Source organism: Moschus berezovskii, chromosome 20 (genome assembly GCF_049115385.1).
Source record: "Moschus berezovskii isolate FMDL1 chromosome 20, NW_MosBer_1.0, whole genome shotgun sequence".
Lineage (NCBI taxonomy): Eukaryota > Metazoa > Chordata > Mammalia > Artiodactyla > Moschidae > Moschus > Moschus berezovskii.
In genome coordinates, this window is record NC_142479.1 from 61,240,021 (window position 1) to 61,259,784 (window position 19,764).

The window sequence follows — 19,764 nt, forward strand, 5'->3', positions numbered from 1 at the left end:
GGCCTTGGTCCAGCAATTGTTGGACATATAAGAGGAGGGACACGTGGACAGAGATACTCAGAGGGAGAAGGCCAAGGGACAGCAGAAGAGAGACTGTGATGTGTCCACCAGATCAAGGACCAAGGACTGTTAAAAACACTAGAAGCTGGAAGAGACAAGGAGGGGTCTCCCCTGTCGCTGTCGCAGGGAGCGCGCCCCTGCCCACACCTTGATTTTGGATTTCCGGTCTCTAGAACCATCAGAGAATAAGCATCTGTTGTTTAAGCTCCTGGATTGTGGTCATCTGTTTCGGCAGCTGTAGGACACTGACTCATCCTGGAGGATATGGGGCTCAGAATAGCCCCTGGGTATCTAGACACTTGCCCTGGGATCAGGCATTTGGGGGAAACTGAGATCAAAGGGCAGGATCTGGGTTAACAGGAAGGGGGTGGGGTTGGTCCATCAGAAAGGCAGGGGTTGTAAATATGGAGGTAACGGCCTCACTTAGAGTTGGGACCAGTATGAAAGTTCCCTAATGCCAGGGCTGGGTGGGGGGCGCTGACCCCAGGAGAAGATCTGACCTGGACCCCCAGCTAAGGGCCACACACCCCCGACCAGGGCTGAAGACAGACGCGCCATTGATCTGTCAGAGGCTGGTCTTTATTCCCTGGAATGGAAACACCCTGCAGTCCCAAAATGATGATGGCTGGCAAAGCCCCTCATTTAAAAATTCAAAAACAAAATGAAAAACCATTAGGTGTCTGGCTCCATAAATTTCCATCATAAGAAACAACTTTGAATTGTACCCAAGCCTGGTGTTGGGCGTCCACAGTGGGCTACGGCCCCCACACTTCACCCAACACACCAGCCAAACACAGTGACTTCAGATGCTCAGAAAACAGTACAAAACGGAACACAAAGGCATTTTACAACACGGGAGTTTGCTTCCTATGGACATTTCTTTTTTAAAAAAAATATAATAACTTAGTTGGCATGTTACAGCATCTCCGATCAATCTGTCAGGGAGTCCTTGGCTGAAACCTTGTGGGGCCGCATACAGCATGTACCTCCCCAGCTTGAGCCCCAGGCAGCCACCACAGTACGAGTGTCCACTGCTGCGGCCGCGGTCACCTGGCACTCACTCCGTGCCCATTTCGCAGGGGTTCAGCCCCCTCTCCTCAGCGTCCCTGTACATCCTTTGGAAATCCTTGAAGCGTGGGGCGCAGCCAAGCCAGGCCTCCCCAAAGTGCATGTGACCAGTGAAGAGAAACTCGCCGTGCCCGGGCCGGACGCCGCACTCCAGCAGCGTGGAGACGCGCCCCTGCCAGACGCTGCCCTCGCCCCCGGGGGCCGGCCGGAACACCCTGCTCTTCTGCCGGTAGAGCCGGCTCACGTTCAGGTGGATGGCCGACTCCTGCCGCTCTGGCTCGTGGGTGACTTTCTGGATGGAGCCTCGGACAACTGCAGAAGAAGGAGAGGGGGGTCAGCAGGGTGCAGCAAAACTGGGAACCGATCCTGAACGCTGCCTTCCAAAAATTCTCATTAAAAAGCTCAATCCACACACAAGAGGCTGCCTAGGGGCTGCCCTGCCATTCACACTGTCGGGGGGCAAAGATGCTCTTCTCTCAAGGTCCAGTCACAGAAGTGGGGGAAAACAGAAGGTACAAACCTCACTGTGCACCAACTTTTCAAGTTGGAACAAGAAAAGTGACTGCAGTTAATACCCACGATCTGCTGTGATTCCACATCAAGATTGGACAGAAAGGGTAAAGCTTGGAGGAGCGGAAGGTGACAGGAAGGAGAAGGACAGAGCAGGCACAAGTTTGGGGACCCCTTGCCTGGCCCCAGATCCCCTCTGTGGGGGGCCAGAAAGAAGGGGGATTGCAATTCCACTCCCCAGCTGCCCTGGGAGCCTAGGGGGCTGAGTCAGGTCCTGCTGGGCCGGTTCTAGCAAACTCATACTGAGTGTTGCCACCCTTAACCCGAGAACGTTTGTGCCAATGTCACAAAAAGGCAGAGGCTGAGTCCCTGACCTCAGACCTGGCCCCACCGTGCCTCTAACTCCCACTTCGGTGCCTGAAAGGGACCTGGGTGTGGGCGGGGCGCCAGGACTCGGGCTCAAGCACAAAGCAGGAAAGTGCTCAATAGCCCCTCAAATAGGAATTCCCACCTTAAAGAGGAATTCCCAACTCTTGCCCGGTCCTGTACACAGGTCCCTTCCCTTGCGGTGGGGTGTGGGAGGTCATTCTAAATGAGTGGAAAGGAAAGCATTTTCCAATGACCTGCAATTGGTGATGGAAGCGGGGCCAAGCCCAGTCTTCAGCAGAGGGGGTTTATTTCTCCCACGTGGTGGGACCCTCCAGCATACTCACCAAAGTCGCTGGTGCAGACGGCCAAGAGAACCTCTGTGTGGCTGCAAGGCCGGCACGGGGCTGCAGGGAGAGAAGAGTCAGGTGCAGGGTCAGATGGGGCCTGTGGAAACTCGAGGAACACAGACCCACCTACAGCACACAGGTCACGTGACATCCTATAAATCCTTTGCTGTCAGCAGCAACTGTCTAGGCCCGGGGCCTCTGTCATCAAGGTGCCGAGAAAGAGAGCAGGCGGGACCATGACCTCCGCCTCGTGGGTGGGGAGATGTCTCTAGGAGCTCCAGGCTCACCTAGGCTGCCTGCGATGGCATGAAAATGAAGGGCAAGTGGGGTTTTGTGCTGGACTGCACAGCTCATGTCTGCAGTCACACTTGGCAAGCAACCACTGGGCTCTGAGTCGCATTTCGGTGCCGAAACCAACCCGAGCTCATCTGAAGCCTCATTCCTGACACCAGCCTGGCCAAGAGCCTTGCGTGGCCTCGGTGGCCAGGTCTGGAAATGCCAGGGCCTCCCACTCACACTGCCTGTCCCCACGGTCCCATCTGCCACCCCCATTCCACAGGAGGTCAAAGCACTGTCTAGAAGCACCATGAGGCTGTGGCCCTGCTAAATGCATTGGTGGGAGTGAGAGATGTGTCCACCTGCTTCAGTGGTGGGGTCCTTGTCTAACCGATGGGACCAGGTGACCACCTCCAAACCCCTCCAGACACCTTTCACAGCAAGCCCAGTTCACAGAATCCCCTCTGAGATTCCCAGATGTGGGAGGGGGCTGATTCTTCCAGACAAACCAGTCCCTCTCGGTGGGCCTCTGCCCCGAGTCAGCCCTCTCTCTGCCCTCCACCTACTGACCCAGATGGGCAGGAGCTCTCCAGAGAGGCTGAGGGCGGGGTAGAGAGAAACCTCGAGACTCGGGGGCCCCAGGGACCATGGTGCTCCTAACTCAAGAGTGGATGTGGGGAGACACAAGTTTATTATTTGGCTCTGATGTTGCACTTTTCCTTACCTGTTTCTAGGGGCCCAAACTCCCTAATAACAGAAACATCAGGTATGAACGCTCACTAGGACACGCTTCCCTCGGCCCTTTCACATTCTAAAGGCCCACAGAGTCTCCAGCCTTGATGCTCACTGGGCCTGGACAAAGCTACAGCTGTCTGCCTGCCTGGCTGTGAACTGGGCTGAGCTGTCACCTACCCAGGGGCTGCAGTGACTCGGGGCCCTGGAGGAGACAGGGAGACGCGGAGGAGAATAGGAGGGGCCTCCGGGACCCAGAGTGTGTGCGGGGGCAACCAGAGATGACCCTGGAGTCTCCAGTGTCCTGGGACCCCGGGAGGATGGACATGATGTGTCCAGAGCGCTGGCCTTCCTGTCCTGCCCCCGGCGGGGGTGGGTGCACACGTCCAAGTCCAGTCTGGCTAACGCATGACTCACGGGTGCTTCTGTCAAGTTATCAGGAAAAAGCAAAAGCCGTAGAACAAGAACAGCCTGTCGGATGCGTCGGAAGCATCTGAGACTGAGCACCTCCCGCCCCAGCTCCAAATCCTGTGCCTTCTGCCCACCTGTGGCTCTTTGTCACAAGTGTGGACCCCCAGCCTTGAGGCCTCCCCTAAAAAGAGGGTGGCCAACTGGGAGTCCCCCACCTCTAGCCTGCTGGAGGCCTGCTGCCCACAGCGGGCCTGACAGAGGTCACTATGGTGAGGAAAGTGGGTTGCATGGCCTCACGTGCATTGGAAGGACTTGCATCTTATGAGAGGCAGCTCACGACGGTGGGGAGACTTCCCATCCTGGCGGTGCCCCCAAGGGGCAGAGGTCCCCACCTGGGGCCCCAGGGCCAGGCCTTGAAAGCTCCAAGGGCAGGGGGATGAGAGGTGAGGTCTGCACAAGCTCTCCAGAAGCTGAGATAGGCCCAGGCCACGCACACTGGTCAGACTGCAGACCTAGGTATGTGTAACCGCCAAGCCCTGGAGCCTCACCTTCTGTGGGTCATGGGCCCCAGGACCTTGGCTGACTGTTGGGGAGAAAGGTGGCACAAGCTTGTCCTGGGCCCTGACTCAAGCCCAGTCCCAAGGAGGATGTCCGAGGACCCAGTGGCCCTAGGGGCAGGTGGGCAGCAGCCTGCAGATCCTCCTGTCGAAGCCTCAATGAGCTGGCGCCACACTGACAGCTGGAGCTAACAAATCCCACACCCCCTGCGACTCTCTATGACCCTGAGCTTTATGAAGTGTAGGCACCTTCATGGAGAATCCAGGCTGCAGATGCTAACAGCAGCAGTCTGGAAACAATTATTAATCGGAGTCAGGCTTGTAAAGGCCGAGTGGTATGCGCTGGTTCCTGACACATCGAATCTCGTTTCCTTGTGGGGAAGGTGGGGAGGGGGTGACCCAGGGGCCGGGTGGAATTCTGGCCTGTGGTTCTCGGAAAGGGGGAGTGGTCGGGGAGTGTGGATGTGGAGCAGATTACTCTGGAATGTGTATAAAATGAACTGAATAAAGTGGGGAAAAAGTCAGGGTCAAGGAGACCAGCTTGGGGGTGGCGGGGACACAGGTGAGAATGGCAGGTACAGATGGGAAGGGCAGCACCCTACTGTCAGGCCCCGGGCAGCCCGACGCCCAAGGAGATGTTTGCAGATGGTGGGATGCTGGTTCGGCAGGTGGGACGGCACAGGTAAGGATGACTGGGGTGGAGATCTTGTGTGAGACACCCTCTGGGGTCTCCAGCACAGCCTCGCCAGGTGGGGAAACGCAGCATTTTAACAGGGAGGAAAGTGCAGGTGGCAATGTGGCCAGTGATCCCTAAGCCGAGAGCTTCCTCTGATCGGCAGGACAACCCTGCACTCACCCCAACTCCAGGCTGCAAGATAACATTGCCCCACAGGATACTAAGGGACCTAACTCAGGCTGATCGCCCCCTGTAGAGGACCTGCAAGCACAAGAACTGCCCCCTCACCAGCCGTCTCCTCCACACCTGCTCTCCTCCCTTCTGTTTCCTGGTGAGCAAGGAGTCACACCTTCCACCTCAAAAGCCCGGAACTGGATAAGATGAAAAATCATCTTAATAATGACTTGGGGAGCTGGAGAAGCACTGGTGCAAGAAACTAAATTTTCAGGGAAAAAAATTAAGTTCTTTTTCCAGGAAATAACCAAGTTTCTTCTCATTTCTGCACGCTGTTGTTTATCTCCCATGGCCCATCAAGGCCACTCCTATATTCTAAGGAGCCTGAGGAGGGGGAATCTCAGCAGCAACCCCCACCCAAAAGGGATCATTTTCCTCTGACTCATCAACAGAGCGGTTTCAAAGGGGATGGGGAGGTGAAGCCCATCAAAAACTGTGGGACCCAGGCCGCCTCACCCACCTGGCACCCACAAGCAGCAATGGGTGTCACTTCTGAACCTTCACGGCCGGCACAAGGGTGAGTCCTCCTGCCCCTCCCCACCCTCCAGCGGTGGGTCTAAAACACCACTGCCATCCCCCTTCACCTGAATACAGAGGGCCAGCTCTGGGTGGGCATCACACACAGCCCTCCCCTGCTTCTCCACTCCCTCAGCAGTAAAAGAACAGGCTGGCATCAAGGGTCCCAGAAGAACCCCAAAGATGGGGTCTGCCTCTGTCCCTTAGAACCAGACCGAGTAACACCCCCACCCTCCCTTGCTGGCCACCCCAGTGGGTCCCCCAGCCCACTGGGCCACAGGGGTGCGGACAGTGCCCATTTACCTGAGTATACTGGGGACCCTGAGGAAGATGGTCAGCCGGGGCCACAGTGAGGCCTCAGCACAGGGTCCAGGCGTGACCTGGAGCTTCTTCCACTAGTGAGTTGCATCTGGCTGCTTGCCTGCCTTTTATATCCTGCCAGACTTTTCCAGCACCAGAGGAGGGAGTGCTGGGTTCCTCAGGTGCCTGGCGAGGCCCTTGTGGGAAGGGAAAGGGATGGGGCAGGTCTCCTGGCTCCAGCCACGTGGCAGCCCAACCCTGAGTACCCCAGGGCTGAAGGACCCCTGCCGCCCACCTGCCCGCCTCTCTCTTCTGGCCTCTTCTTTGGCTGTTGGCACGTCTCAGTTTATACGAGGCAGCCGATTGTGCAACATGATGAACACGAGGCTGACACGCTCACCATAAACACGCCCGGCGGAACTACCCAGAGTTGTGGCCGGCGAGGCTCATGCACACCTCCCCTCCTCCGGGATCCCGGCCCACAGGGCCTCTGCTCTCATGTCAGCACAAACTGGAACTCATGACTCATTGGCAAGGGAGAAGGCTTGTCCACCTCCCCAGCAGGTTGCTTCCTGGGCTGCTCGGCCCCAGGACGTGCGCTCACCTCCATGGCCCACGCACCAGGGATCTGGCTTCACCGGGGTCTCCCAGCTGGAGCCAGGGCCAGACAGGAGGGCACTGCCCTCTGAGAGCCCGCCTGGTCCCGGGGGAGGTCACTGCTGCCAGATGGCTGGGACCAGCATTCCACATTACATACCCATTCCTTTGGCATTAAAAGCTTAGGGACGCATCCCTGGGGAGAAGGGACGGACCAGCCTCCCCGGATCCCCGCTACCCTCGCCTCCTTCAGGACAGAGAGGTGTTGGGCCCACAGCTGCCAGACCCTGGGAGCATCTTGAGTCCCTATCTCAAGTTCTGACAGTCACTGCATCTATACTGCCCCAGGCCAGTGCCCCAGCCATTGGGCAGATAGATGGACACTCACGTCCCATTACCCCCAGGGTCCCTGGGATCATTGCAGGCCCCAGATTTAAAGTGACACTCCAGGGCCAGGCAAGCATATGGCTGGGGGTAACAAGGGCAGCCCAGCAGCCCAATGTCCAGCCGCAGCCATGCAACCAGTGTGGGGCCCTGGCTAGTGACCAGATGACCCACCCCATCACATGGGGCCTCCTCTCTGGGACCCCACAGGGCTCTCCCAAATCCACTTACTGCCCTAGTCTGGAAATATGGACCTGGGGTCTGAGGAAGCACAGACCCTGGCCCCAGAGAAAGGGAGAGAAAGTCTCAGGTGCCCAGGGCTAAGTCACAGGCTGAGTCACCCCAGGTTGCGACCACACTGTGAATTTTCCACCAGAAACTCCAGTCTGTGCTGACCAGAGCACCCAGGTGGCATCATGGAAAGACCTTTACGCCATGGCCTCTGAGAATCTGGTGGGAGCCGCACAGCAAAGTAGAACAAAGTTCCAGCCGGAGAGAATAAGTGACCAGCAGCCCAGTGGTCTCAACCCATCAACATTTTAATCAGTAAAAGGACTGCTAGCGAGTTCCTAACATCTGCCCCCTCGGCCAACCATCGCCGTGGTCAGACACATCAAATTTGGTGACTGGGTTTTTCCAGATTTTGTTTTCATGGTGAGTTTATCTCCAGTGGCTCCCCACTCCAACATACGCATACACACCAGAGCGAGCCCCGGGGATCACTTGCTGGTGATCAAGATAAAGGCTGTTGTGGTTAAAGTTTTATTCAAGTCCTGGAGTTTTATAGCCACTTTCAGCATTCCTGACAGGGTCCTACCCAGTCAGGCCCTGGGGGGAGGGGTGCTACATGGACAGTCAGGTCCTGGGGGGAGGGGTCCTGCCTGGGCCGTCATATGCTGAAGCTCTATAACAGACCAGTTTAGGTTGAGAGAGAGTTAAGGTTTTGGAAAATCATCAGAGTCAGGAACAACAGGACAATGTACTGTAGATTCACACTCAGGAGAAAAGTCTACATTTCAAATCCTAGGAGGTCTGAGTTTTCCCAGTGGAAGATTTTATTCACTAAAATGTGGAGATTATACTATTCTTGGGGCTAGTCCACCCCTCACACCAGGTGTTTTGACCTCAGCACTGCTGACACACGGGGCCAGGTCATCCTCCATGGTGGAGGGACCATGCCAACACTTGGGGCCAGCTCATTCTCCATGTTGGGGCTGCCCCATGCACTATGGGGTGTGAGAAGCACCCCTGCCTCACCTCCATCACATGATGCCAAAGCACCTCCCAGTGCCCATCATCTCAGCTGAAGAACAGCTGCCTGGAACCTACCCCCAAGATTATCCGAGCTCCCACCTTCCCCTTGGGAGGCATCTTGCTACCAACTAGTTTTGGAATTGAAGAAGATGGTGCAGATGGCACACCCAAGTGCTACCAGCCCCCGCCCCACACACTCGGACCCCGCAAAGCCATCTGTGCCTCAGGGCTAGAGCCCCACTGGGCCTGGTTGTCCCTGATGAAATGACGAGGACCCTGAGTTTGCCCTGTGTGGGAGCTCTTGGGGCCACACACTCCTCTCTGCCCACAGAACTTTCCAGAGACCAACACTGCTCTCCACACAGGGTGCAGCAGAGCTGTCTGCTGGCCTCAAAGAGAAGGAAGGAAAATCTGAAGCCAACACACCAGCCTCGGCCACCCAGAGACTCCCTTGGAGACCTCGCCTGGAGTCCCCAGATCGTCACAGCCACTCAGCTGCCCCGCCTGGTGTGGCACTGGTGCTCTCACTCCACACGGACGAGTCCTCACTGACACCCACCCATAAATCGGCTCGGGAACTCGGGACCGGCCCACAATTCAGGACACCCCAGCTCTGGAACAGGAATCAGCCTCAACTCCCACCCAGAACTCAAATGTTTCAGGGGCTGCAGCCGACACCCGGAACACCTGATCGACTCGTGTGTCAGAAGAAACTCTGGAGGAGTTTGGACAGTAACAGCACCCATTTCAAATTGCAGTCAAAGCTGGTCCAGGGGAGAAAAGTGTACTGGGGGCCAGGACTGCGTCATGGCTCTGTTCTGACCCACGGCCATCGTCCCGAGTCCAAACTGCCCACAGCACGCCGCGGGGAGCCTTGGCTGCCCTTGGGCAGACCCACCAGGTCTGAAACCCAGACTCGGGCAGCGTGTTCTTGCCTGGAGATTCTTCCCCATGGGGGAGTTGGGGGCAGGAGACGATGGGTGGGGGGCAGGCCCAGCAAACAGGAGAGGAATCCCCCGAGGCCAACCCCATACCCTGCGTGCTACACTCACCTGACAGGGCGTGCAGGTCCGGCCCCGCGCGCCTGCTGGTCAGCTCGTACTGGAAGCCCGTGGTCCTCCTGCTGATGTCTTGCTGTGGCGTCGCCTCCACGAACAGGCCCCCCTGCTCGAAGCTGAAACACGGCGCCTGGCCGGCCCCAAGGTCCCCGTCCCGCACCAGCAGTTTCAGTTCTCCAGTCTTTTCCAAATAAATATTGGCCCCCGAGGAGCCCCTGAGGGGCTTGATACACAGAGTCAGGTGCCGGGAGGGCGAGAAGGTGTTGGGCCGCAGGTTCACGATGAGCGCCCCGGTCGGGTACATCCACTCGACGGTGCCCGCCGAGCAGCGCAGGTAAACTTGCTCCACTTCCTTCCTGTGGGCCTCGTGTGTCAGCCCGCTGCAGATGGGGAGAGACACGTCAGTCGGGAGATGCACCTGAGCACCGCAGTAAAGAATCCGCCTATGATGCAGGATCCCCAGGTCAGAAAGATCCCCTGGAGGATGGCACAGCAACCCACTTCAGTATTCTTGCCTGGAGACTCCCCATGGACCGAGGAGCCTGGCAGGCTACAGTCCATAGAGCTGCAAAGAGTTGGACACGACTGAAGCAATTTGGCACAGCATGGCAGCACCCCTCTCCCAGAGACAGGTGGGCGCTGTCGCCACCATGCAGCTAAGGGCCCATCTCCAGGGAGGAGGGTGCGGCCACGTGGTCCCACCCATCTGGCTCTGAACACTCTGGTGCATGTGGGAGCTCCTGGCTCCTGGGCCCTCTCAACAGCCCGACACTCCGCTGGCCTCTGAGCCCAAGTCCCTGGGGTCTGGGATGGTGACGGGTGCGGTGGAGGTGGGAAACACGGAAGGGACAGATCTTCCAAAAAATAAACAGGGAAACACCAGCAAGACGTTGGCACCAACCCAGGTTCCAGATGACCAAATGAGGGTCAGGAAGCTCATTTGATGGGAGATTCCCATTGAGTGGAGTGGAGACCAGGGAGCAGATTCAAGACAGGAAGCAGGCTGGAATGCCACGCACATACAATAAAGAATGCACTCCAGGGAGCAGCTTTTAAACCAAAGGGAACGTCAGCAATTTGGTGGGGGGGTGGGTGGCGATTGTTGGAGGTTGTTGGTAAGTTTTGTCTTTAGGGTCCCCATTAGACACAATGTTCCTATTGTCTTGAAGGCAATGATGTGACCGCTTTGTCATTCACTTGTAAACCTGAAGACCCTGCATTGCCAATAGTGGTTGGTTTTTTTTCTTTTTCAAAACAAACTCAAATATCATCAAAGCAAGATACAAAAGTCAAGAAAAGGTCCTCCATGGGGAGACACGGGAGGGAACTGTGGAAAAAACCACAAAAGATCTGTGGATGCCTGTCTTCCCGATGGGGACTGCTGAGGAGTTCAGTGGGTTTCAGTCGTAATAAATGCCAAACAGGAAAAAATGAAGTGTGCTATGCTCTCAGGGTGGCAGGTCTTAGTAAGTTGTAACGCTATGTTTTCGAGAAATTGAAACCATCAAAAACGTTCAAGTTTCCCCTACTCAAACCTGTAATGTAAATGTCAGCTTGTGGTGACGGTTACATCATGACCACGGAGCAGCCCTGGAACTCAACCCGGTGACTTCAACTAAGTGTTTTATTACATGAAATTTGGTTCTGATCAGATCTCAGACAGGTTCACCCACATTCTTAGGATTTTTATGTGAAATAAACAATGCTATATTCAGAGCCCTGGCCTGAGTGAGTTACCAGAAACCTTTTCTGCAGAGGAGAAAACACATAACATATGGTTTGCATTTACTGTTGGTGACTCATGCTCCGGGCCCCGAAAAGCCTCGCTTTTCATACGACGGCCAGCTGCAGGCTGGGGCTGCACAGTCACCCTGCAGACCACATCAGAAGGAGGTGTCAAGGAGGTGAACTCCCTCCTAACCCCACTCCCCACCCCCAAGGCCTTGGGTCATAGGCAGCCTGGCCTCAGACGCCTACCGGGGCCGCACACGCAGAACAGACTTACAAATTACAGCCACATAAAACTCACATAAGCTCATCGGACACACAGGAGGGGATGGGTGTAATTACAGTGCTGGGTGACAAAATTAGACTAAATGGTGTGTGGTTGCCACAGATGACTATAATCAGCCCTGCTCTTATGCAGCCAAACAAACTTTATCACAGTGTCCCTCCTCTCCTGGCTCCAGCTTCGAGGGGCAGCTTGCCCCATGCCCAGGCACCAATCCTCAACTCTCTCTCCCACAAAAACCATCCCGTCAAAGGCTTTGCTTCCCTCTCAGTGGGATGAGGGACCCTAGGGGTTGAGGGAGTGGAGAACCCACAGCAGAGGCTGTGGGTACCTCTCACTAAGTTGCTTTAACCTCAACAGTGGAGGGGGAAAAGGGGGTGAGCTTACCCTCCACCCACGTCTTGGCAGGGGTGAAGGGGGCCCTCATGGGGACTGATGGCCAGCCCATGCTGCCCAGGGGGAGGTGGACCCGAAGCTCCAGGGACTGCCACCCCAGCCTGTGCACATGACCGTCCGTTCCATTCCGTCGCTCAGTCGTGTCCGACTCTATGCGACCCTGTGGACTGTAGCCTACCAGGCTTCTCCGTCCATGGGATTCTCCAGGCAAGAATACTAGAGTGGGTTACCGTTTCCTTCTCCGGGGGATCTTCCCGACCCAGGGATCGAACCCGGGTCTCCCGTATTGGAGGCAGACGCTTTAACCTCTGAGCCACCAGGGAAGCCCATGCACATGACCACATGCATCCATTTATTCACAAGTCACTCGCCACCTAAAAGAGGACTAGGAACAAAAAGACAGTGGACAGACAAGAAATCACTTGGCGCCCATCACTTTACCCTCTAGCAGCTCCACCCCATCACCAGAACCTTCACAGGCTCTGCTCTGCCTCTTCTCTCTTTTCTAAAAATTATTTATTTTTATTTATTTATTTGGCTGTGCCAGGTCCTACTCGCGGCACATGGGGTCTGCTATCTTCATTGTGGCACACAGGACCTTTAGCTGCATCATGTGAACACTTAGTTATGGCATGTGGGACCTAGTTCCCTGACCAGGGATCGAACCCGGGCCCCCTACATTCTGAGCACAGAGTCTTAGCCACTGAACCACCAGGGAAGTCACCATCTCTACTTCTTCTCTCTTGTTCTACTAAAACATCAGAACCAACAAGACTCCCACTTAGGCACCCAACACAGGAGTGTCCACGGTCGCATCACAGCAAGAGCTCCATTCAGACAGACATCTGCTCAGTTCAGCCTGGGGCCAGCTGAAGTAGAAGATTCACGGTCTACCTAGTACCTACCGGAAAATCTAGTCACAACTGAAAGGCTGAAAAAAACTTGTTAATGCAAAAATGCTGGAGATGCAAACGCACGACACATTGGTAATGGTCACTGGTGATGGTATTTTACGATTTTCATATGACATGCAAGTGACATCCTAACCAAGCAAAAATGAAATAACTATGCCCTGATGTGATGAAGCTAAAGGATGCAGGAAAAAAAAAAAAAAACATGGTTCTAGTCAGTCTTAGGAAACTGAGAAAACTGATTTGATCTCGGATTATTTAAACTGAATTAATGCATTAAAAAGGGGGGGGAGAGTTGGCAAGTGTCACTCCCCAAGAGGACACACACCTGTGGAGCACCTTTATGGGAAAGATGGCAAATTCCACGTTGCTACAGGGACTATCTGATGGGGTCAGTGTGGTGGCAGCAGAGCCCACACCACTCATGCCTACAGCCTGGTCCAAACCCTGAGTCACCAGAAGGAAGTGATGGTCTCTGGTTGACTAAAGTCAGGAAGAGCTTCAGATCAAGGGCGAAACCAAAAGGCTCTGCTTCCTGGAGTTACCTTTCATTTCCCCACCGCGCAGGACAGACAGCCCAGGTGTGACACACTGGCAGTGCCCAGCCCATTGCAGTGGGAAAGTTCATGGTCCACCTTTATGACCAGGGCCTAATAAAGATAGGACGCATCCTGCCCTGGCCGAGGGAGAGGGATTTCAAAACCTTCTACTTAATTGCTTGGATACACCCAGAAACACATCCAGCCTGTCAAATGTGAGTGGCCAGTGTCATAAAAAAGCAACTCCCTTCGTATCAGGGGATCAGAACCCCCCTGGCGCATTGGGGCTTGCACCACCCTGTGTTGTCTTTAGAACAGCTCATAAAAAGTCATAAATGCTATAGAAACAGCAGGCAAACCAGTGCACCAGGGTAAGAATCTGTCAGCTGATCTGTGAAGAAAAAAAAAAAAAAGGTAACCGGAGGGGCAGCGATTACAACACTGGCGTGGGGGGAGGGGGGTCTTACGCTCCTGGAATGTGACTTGGACCTATCTCTGCTCTGGATCCTTGCCCATAACTTCTACAGCCACTGTAGCCGCCTTTGACAAGTTTCTACGTTTAGGTTGAGAGGAGGACATTGGAGGGTGTCCAAGACCAGGGGTTCATTAGCAATGATGGAGAGAGAGGGGGTACAGGCAAGCGGCTCTGCTTCTCCAGGTAGATAAGAGGATGCACAGGAAGAAGAAGGGATTCCTCTACCCCCTATAACCACCTGCATGGTCCCCAGCTCCCTTGGGTCTCCAGGGGAGGCATGTTCTGCACACTGGTCCTCCAAGAATGTGAAAAGGGTGTCAGCTCCTCCTCTGGAAATTCAAGCTCACAAGGGTGGGACTGGGTTTCTGTTTTTGATCTGCTGAAGCAGGACACCCCAAGGCCTCATTTTGGGGATGCACTGATTCATCCAGCAGAGGCTGCAAAGCAGGGAGTTTAATTACCAGCAAGGGGGGAAAGGGCAGCCCCAGAAGAGTGTGTCAGAGTCAGAGGCTCCCAGCCAGCTCTGTGCTGGCGCCAGCATTCTCCAGGCCAACCCTCCCCCAGAGCTCGGATCTGCCGCGCAGGGCCCAATCTCAGCTCCACCAACCCCTGCTGCCGGGAGACCTTCTGTAGCCTGGAGGGCGGGTGACACCAGCCCAACCTCAGGAGCCCGGGACCTTCACTCTGGGATGGGTGGGAAGTAGAGAGAAAGGAGCAACGTAATTGCCAATTTCCACAGAGAACTGGGGGCTTCCCGCGTGGCTCAGCAGTAAAGAATCCGCCTACAATGCTGGAGACGCAGGTTTGATCCCTGGGTGGGGAAGATCCCCTGGAGGAGGAAATGGCAACCCACTTCGGGAAAATCCCACGGAGGAGCACGCACAACTGGGTCTGGACATATCCAAGATGACCAGCAGCTGCCCTGCTGACGCACAACCCAGCACCCTGGCACAACCCTGCTCTTCTCGGAAAAACTGTCTTCACTCAACCCCATGACACCCCCACAGCATGAGGTGTCTGCCAGCGGGAGTCTTCCCACCAGAAGACAGGGTTTTAGGGACCCTGCACGGTGGGACGCCCGGACACCCAGACTCCAAGGGAGTCCCGGTCCACTGTGTTTTCGGAGAAGACGACGCTAGCATCTCCCTCCCTCTGCAAACTCTTGAACCCGCAACTTCCGAAGCACATGCGGTCTTCTTCGACGGCGAGGTGCCGGGCTCTGGCCGGCGCCCTGGTAGACTGCTGTTCTTGTCCTGAGTAGCTGCGCTCTCACCAACCACCCCCGCTCCCCGCCCACGCTTGTGACTTGCCTGTCACACTGCAGTTTAAAAAAAAAAAGTCCTCGGCTGCCTGCCTTGGCGGAGGGCGTGAAGGGGGGTCGCCGAGCCCAGCGCGCGCTGCCAAGGGCGGCCTGACCTTCACCGGGCGGGGCGGGGGGCTCAACCAGGCCCAGAACTCGCCCAGCGCAAGGTGCCCGCCCGCGGGTCTCCGCCCGCACCGACGTGGTCAACGCGCGATCAGCGCCAGGGCCCCCTCTCCGACCATCGGAGCCGCCGCTCCTTCCTACAGACCCGTCTGTCCCTTCCCGCTCGGCCCTAAGCGCAGGCCCGGCTCCTCCCGGCCCGGGGCGCGCAACTCCTCGTTGAGGGCAGAGCCCGGGAAGGGACAGAGGGCTGACCCCCGATCGTCTCCAGTGAAGGGTCGCGGGGTCCGGGCTGCGGCTCTCTGGCAACCAAGTGACGACACGCGCGATCCTGCGCCGGGAGAACGGGCTGCCGGACCGAACCGACCCCACCGCGCTGCAGGCGCGCCTTCCCCTGGGCGTCCTCTGGGCCGGGGGACCGGGGCGCCGCGGGCTCTTTTGTTCTAGAACCGGGGCGGGGGAGGGCGGGGACCGCACTCGGCCTGGAGAGCGGGCCCCCGGGCCCCCGAGCCCCCGCGCGCTCGGCCCGCGCGGGAGGGGAGTGGACGCGAGGGCCAGGCTCGCGCCGCGCGGACTCACCTCCCCTTCCAGCTGCACAGGTCGCTCGAGTACTGCGCGCCCGCGCCGCCCAGTAGCACGGCCAGCAGCAGCAGCAGCGGCGGCGGTCCAGGGCCCGGGGCGGGGGGCCTCGGCCACAGCTGCCCCGCGCGCCCCCCAGCCGCCCGCGTCGCGCCCCGCATGCTCTGGCTCCGGCTCGGCCGCCTGTCCCGTGTCCGCGCCAACCGTGCAGACCCTCGACCCGGCGCGGCCGGGCGGCCGGGCTCCGAGTCCAGGCGGTCAGGTCGCGCGCCCCCCGCGCCTCCAGGGCGGCCGCCCGCCCATCCCCGCCGGAGTCGGGGCCGCCCGAGCCGCTGGAGCCGCTGGACCCGTGCAAGGAGGTCCACGCCCGCCGCCGCCGCCAGAGCCTCTGAAGTCTGCAAGTCCGCGGTCCCGGTCCCGGCTCAGCTGGGGGGCGGCGCCCGTCCCGCCGCTCCGCCCCCGCCCCGGGTCCGCCCCCGCGCGCCGGAACTCCGCCCCTTGCGCCCGCGCCCCGCGCCCTGTGCGCCCGGCTGGACGCGGCGGATCCCGGAGTCTGCGGCGTGGCAGGGGCGCGTAGCGCCGGGGGCGTGTGGCCCAGGGGTGGGACAGGCTGGGACGCCGCGGAGTGGAGAGGGCTGCGCGAGGGACGGGGAGGAGGGCCCGGGAGGGAAGAGCCAGGTTGGAAAGTGGAATTTCGAGCTGGAGGGGGAAGGGCAGCAGCGCGTCCCGGGCTTGTAAGGTGCGGGGGCGGGGTAGAAACCCGAGACCCGGTGTCTGTGCAGACCCTTGCCGGGCGCCTGGCCGGCAGGTCCCTCCCGCGGGCAGACTGAGTCCGGAATGGCCTCTGGGATGTAGCAGGGGCGCCTGGCCGTGTCACTGCTGTGTGACCAGCTTGAGGCTGTCAGGGATGTTCCTGGCACCCACCCTCCGCGGGATTTGAGTGTGCTTTGCGGAGACACGACTGAGCGACTGAACTGAACTGAACTGAACTGCGGAAGTTCAGACTGTCCCGTCCCGCGGCCCACGGGGGAGTGGAGGCCCGGCTCTGGCCGGTAATGTGGCTGACTCACAGTTGAGTGTGCGGTGGACCCCGGGACACCCATTCCACAGAAAGGCTCTGGATTTGCCGGCCGAAGTCACCGCTCCTGTACATCCCTCCCCCTGGTTCCCCCCGCCCCAATCCCTGCTCCAAAGTTAGTCTCCTGCCCGATTCATCAGCTTCGCACTTGATTTTAGTGGTGGGGACCCTCTTGTGTACTGTAGGATTTTAGCAGCATTCCGGAGTAGCAGTTCCCGCACTGCCAGGCTTGGCAACAGGACCTGTCTCCAGATACTGCCAAATGCTCCCTGGGTGCAAGGTTTCCCTATTTTCGCAGCACCCAACCTCCTGAGCACAGCATGAGAAGAGCCGCTGCCTTCCCCAGGTGGTCACTGGGGCCAGCAAGTACCTGACATCCAAACAGGAGGACATAGGCAAGTCAGAGGACCCTAGCGTCTGGAAGGATGATAAGGATCTACCAGATGGAGGGGAGGGAGCCCTGGCACTCCAGCCAGTCATCCCAGGGATCACAGAAGCAGGTTTTTCTGCTTCCTCAGACTCGGGTGTTGATTTGAGTTCCAGAGTCTGAAACTCCATCAAAAAGTAGGGAAATCTGACCTGGTTTTAGCATTTCTTTTCCGGCCAATATACATTTCGGGAGGATTTGCTAATGACCCGTGGGGGAGGGGAGTTACTTCCTATTATTTTTGCGTTGCACCCTTTCATTTGGTCAGAGTTTGGAAGTCTAAGTTGGTTGTAGAGATGGAATTATCACCCTCCTGAAAAGCCGGAGGCTGCAGGATCCAAAACAGATGAGTCTGGGAGACAGCCTCTGGAGTGCTGGGGCAAGGCTGGGGGCGTAGTTCACTCTTGAAGGGGCTTACAGTTGAAGAATCTGCTTAAGACAGCCCCGAAATAGCAGGTCAACCCACCCAGCCTAAGCCTGGAGCAAGGACCTTGCCTGGTCATAAATCGTGATGTCATCCCAAGACCCAAAGTCAGCTTTGAGGCTGGAGGACTCTACATACATCCATTCTGGGCTTGAGGGCCTGCTGCACCCCCTCACCACACCCCTTTGGAGTGTGTGCCCCCTCCCCCCCTTGCTGCAGGTACCAGGGTGCAGAACTGCTCTGAGAAGTGAGTGAGCCAAGTGAAACTGTCACCCAGGCGGCAGGGGAGAGGGGTCTGCTGCTTGCAGGTCTGGAAAGTGCAACCACTTCTGTGCACGCCTAGCATGTCTGCACAGCAGCACCTCTCACCCAGGGCACTGTGGGTGGTAAGGAAAGGTTATACAAGCAGCCTGGGCCAGCTCCTCGACCCCTGAAGGGCCCGGGGGCTGGTCAGGGTCCAGGTCTTCATACACAGGAAGGTGTGGGTCGAGGACCCCTTCATGTTCCAAATGCAGAGACTGAGTGCTGTGAGCCTGAGTGATCTACTCAGGGTTTCAGAATTCCATAGTGACCGCTGGACCAAAGAGGAGAGCCGTTTCTGGGGGGCAGAGTGGAGCTGATTCCTGTCCCAGGCTCAGGACTGTGACCTGGAAAGGTGCTTCCCTAAAACAAGCTCTGCACAATGGTGCTTGCCGGACCAGTGGAGCCGCGACCAGGAGCCAACTCTGCAGCCTCCAGTTAATAATATATCCGCATTGGCGCAGCAATTATACCTGTGCACATGAATGCAGGATGTCAGTAAGAGGAATCGGGCAGGGCAGGAAGTGCATCGGAACTCTCCGTAGTATCTGCTTAGCTTTCTGTCAGCCTAGAAGTTTAAAACAATTGATTAAAGACAAAAGTTCTAGCAGTGTTCTTGGGAGAATCTGATAGGCCCTTGGGACCGTCCAACCTAAGTCTCTGTGACAGGCCCTCACTTCTGGGGACACAGGAACCTCGATTCCTGGAGGGTCCCTGAAGCAGGAATTTCCAGATTTCCCTCCTCAAGTCAAGCGCCAGCCTTGGGGTGGGGCCACAGCAGCAGAACTGGTTCTTCACTCCGCTCTGGGCCTCCTGGGCACCTCTTTGTCCTGCAAGGTGGGGCTGTTGACCCCTCCTGGCCGTGCAGAGCCACCTCCTGGTGTTCATGGTGTCAGCTCTTGGGGGGCATGTGATGCTGGGGGTTGGGGCAGCACAATGAGGTGGGTCATGGCTGATTGAGGCCGCCCAGCAAAGACCACCTGCCCCGCTTTATCACCCCCTGCCCCAACAAGCAGGGAACGGGGAAACCCTGCAGGAGCCCAGTCAGAGAATCTTGGGGTGTGTTAGTCCACGGATGGCTGGGGTCGGGGAGCACTTCCCAGTGAGACTTTCTCCCAGTTAAACCCAGGAAGGTGGTGTCCCACCCCCACCCATAGTGAGAAAGAAGATGGGTGTCGTGACGTCTGAGAAAAGCTGGGTGCTGCATTCGTGGTCTTTCCAACACCAGCATGCCCACTGGAAGGCAGAATGGAGGACCAGACCCACTGCGGTCTGACAGCAAAGCTGCCCATCCGCACACCTGGGTGACAGCCCCACCGTCTTGCCTGAGTTCCTTGCACGGCCCCAGGAGGCCAGAGGAATAGGGCTCAGCAATGACAGAGACCACACAGAACAGCTCAGTGTGCCCTTGAGGTGCACACCTCTGCTGGGCCTCGCCTCTGCCTCGTGTGGAGGGGCAGTGATGCAGGGCAGTTAACCACAGAGCCGCCTGTCCCACCTACTGGTCCATGCAGAGCACATAATGACGGAGTCCATGGCCCAAACTCAGGTCAGTATCAGCCTTCACTTCTGATCTGTCCGTTCACTTAAAGAGATATTTCCCAGGCATCTGCTGGGTGCGTCTCTGGGGTGAGTTACAGGGCCGCAGCCCTGAACCTGGGCCAGGCCGAGAGGCAGCAGCGATGGTCTCCAGTGAGACCACGACAAAGGTTATGGCCGGACAACTGCAGCTCTGGAGTGTCCACCTGACCTGCAAGCGCCCGTGTGCGCCAACCCCTCTGGTTGTTCCTTTTAAGTGCGGCAGGGACCCACCAGATGAGGAAGGAAGCTCGCTGGGGTGGGATCTGTGGGG

At 57.4% G+C, this 19,764-nt stretch overlaps 1 protein-coding gene across 1 annotated transcript; it reads right to left on the reverse strand.

Moving 5' to 3' along the window:
* Positions 1-901: 901 nt before the first annotated feature.
* On the reverse strand, positions 902-16,088 carry METRNL (meteorin like, glial cell differentiation regulator). Its single transcript, XM_055408245.2, has 4 exons — positions 15,684-16,088; positions 9,344-9,729; positions 2,352-2,411; positions 902-1,440 (listed from the first exon to the last, which is right to left on the reverse strand). The coding sequence occupies exons 1-4, from the start codon at positions 15,842-15,844 to the stop codon at positions 1,118-1,120; spliced, it is 930 nt and encodes a 309-aa protein (XP_055264220.1). The 5' UTR covers positions 15,845-16,088; the 3' UTR covers positions 902-1,117.
* Positions 16,089-19,764: the final 3,676 nt, after the last annotated feature.

Bases quoted from the DNA above. Each gene is read 5' to 3' on its own strand.
- METRNL (XM_055408245.2), bottom strand. From the start codon at position 15,844: ATGCGGGGCGCGACGCGGGCGGCTGGGGGGCGCGCGGGGCAGCTGTGG. The intron at 2,412-9,343 runs GTGAGTGTAGCA...CTCTCCCTGCAG, and splicing joins GGACCTGCACGCCCTGTCAG to CCCCGTGCCGGCCTTGCAGC. The intron at 1,441-2,351 runs GTGAGTATGCTG...CTTCTTCTGCAG, and splicing joins CGTCTGCACCAGCGACTTTG to TTGTCCGAGGCTCCATCCAG.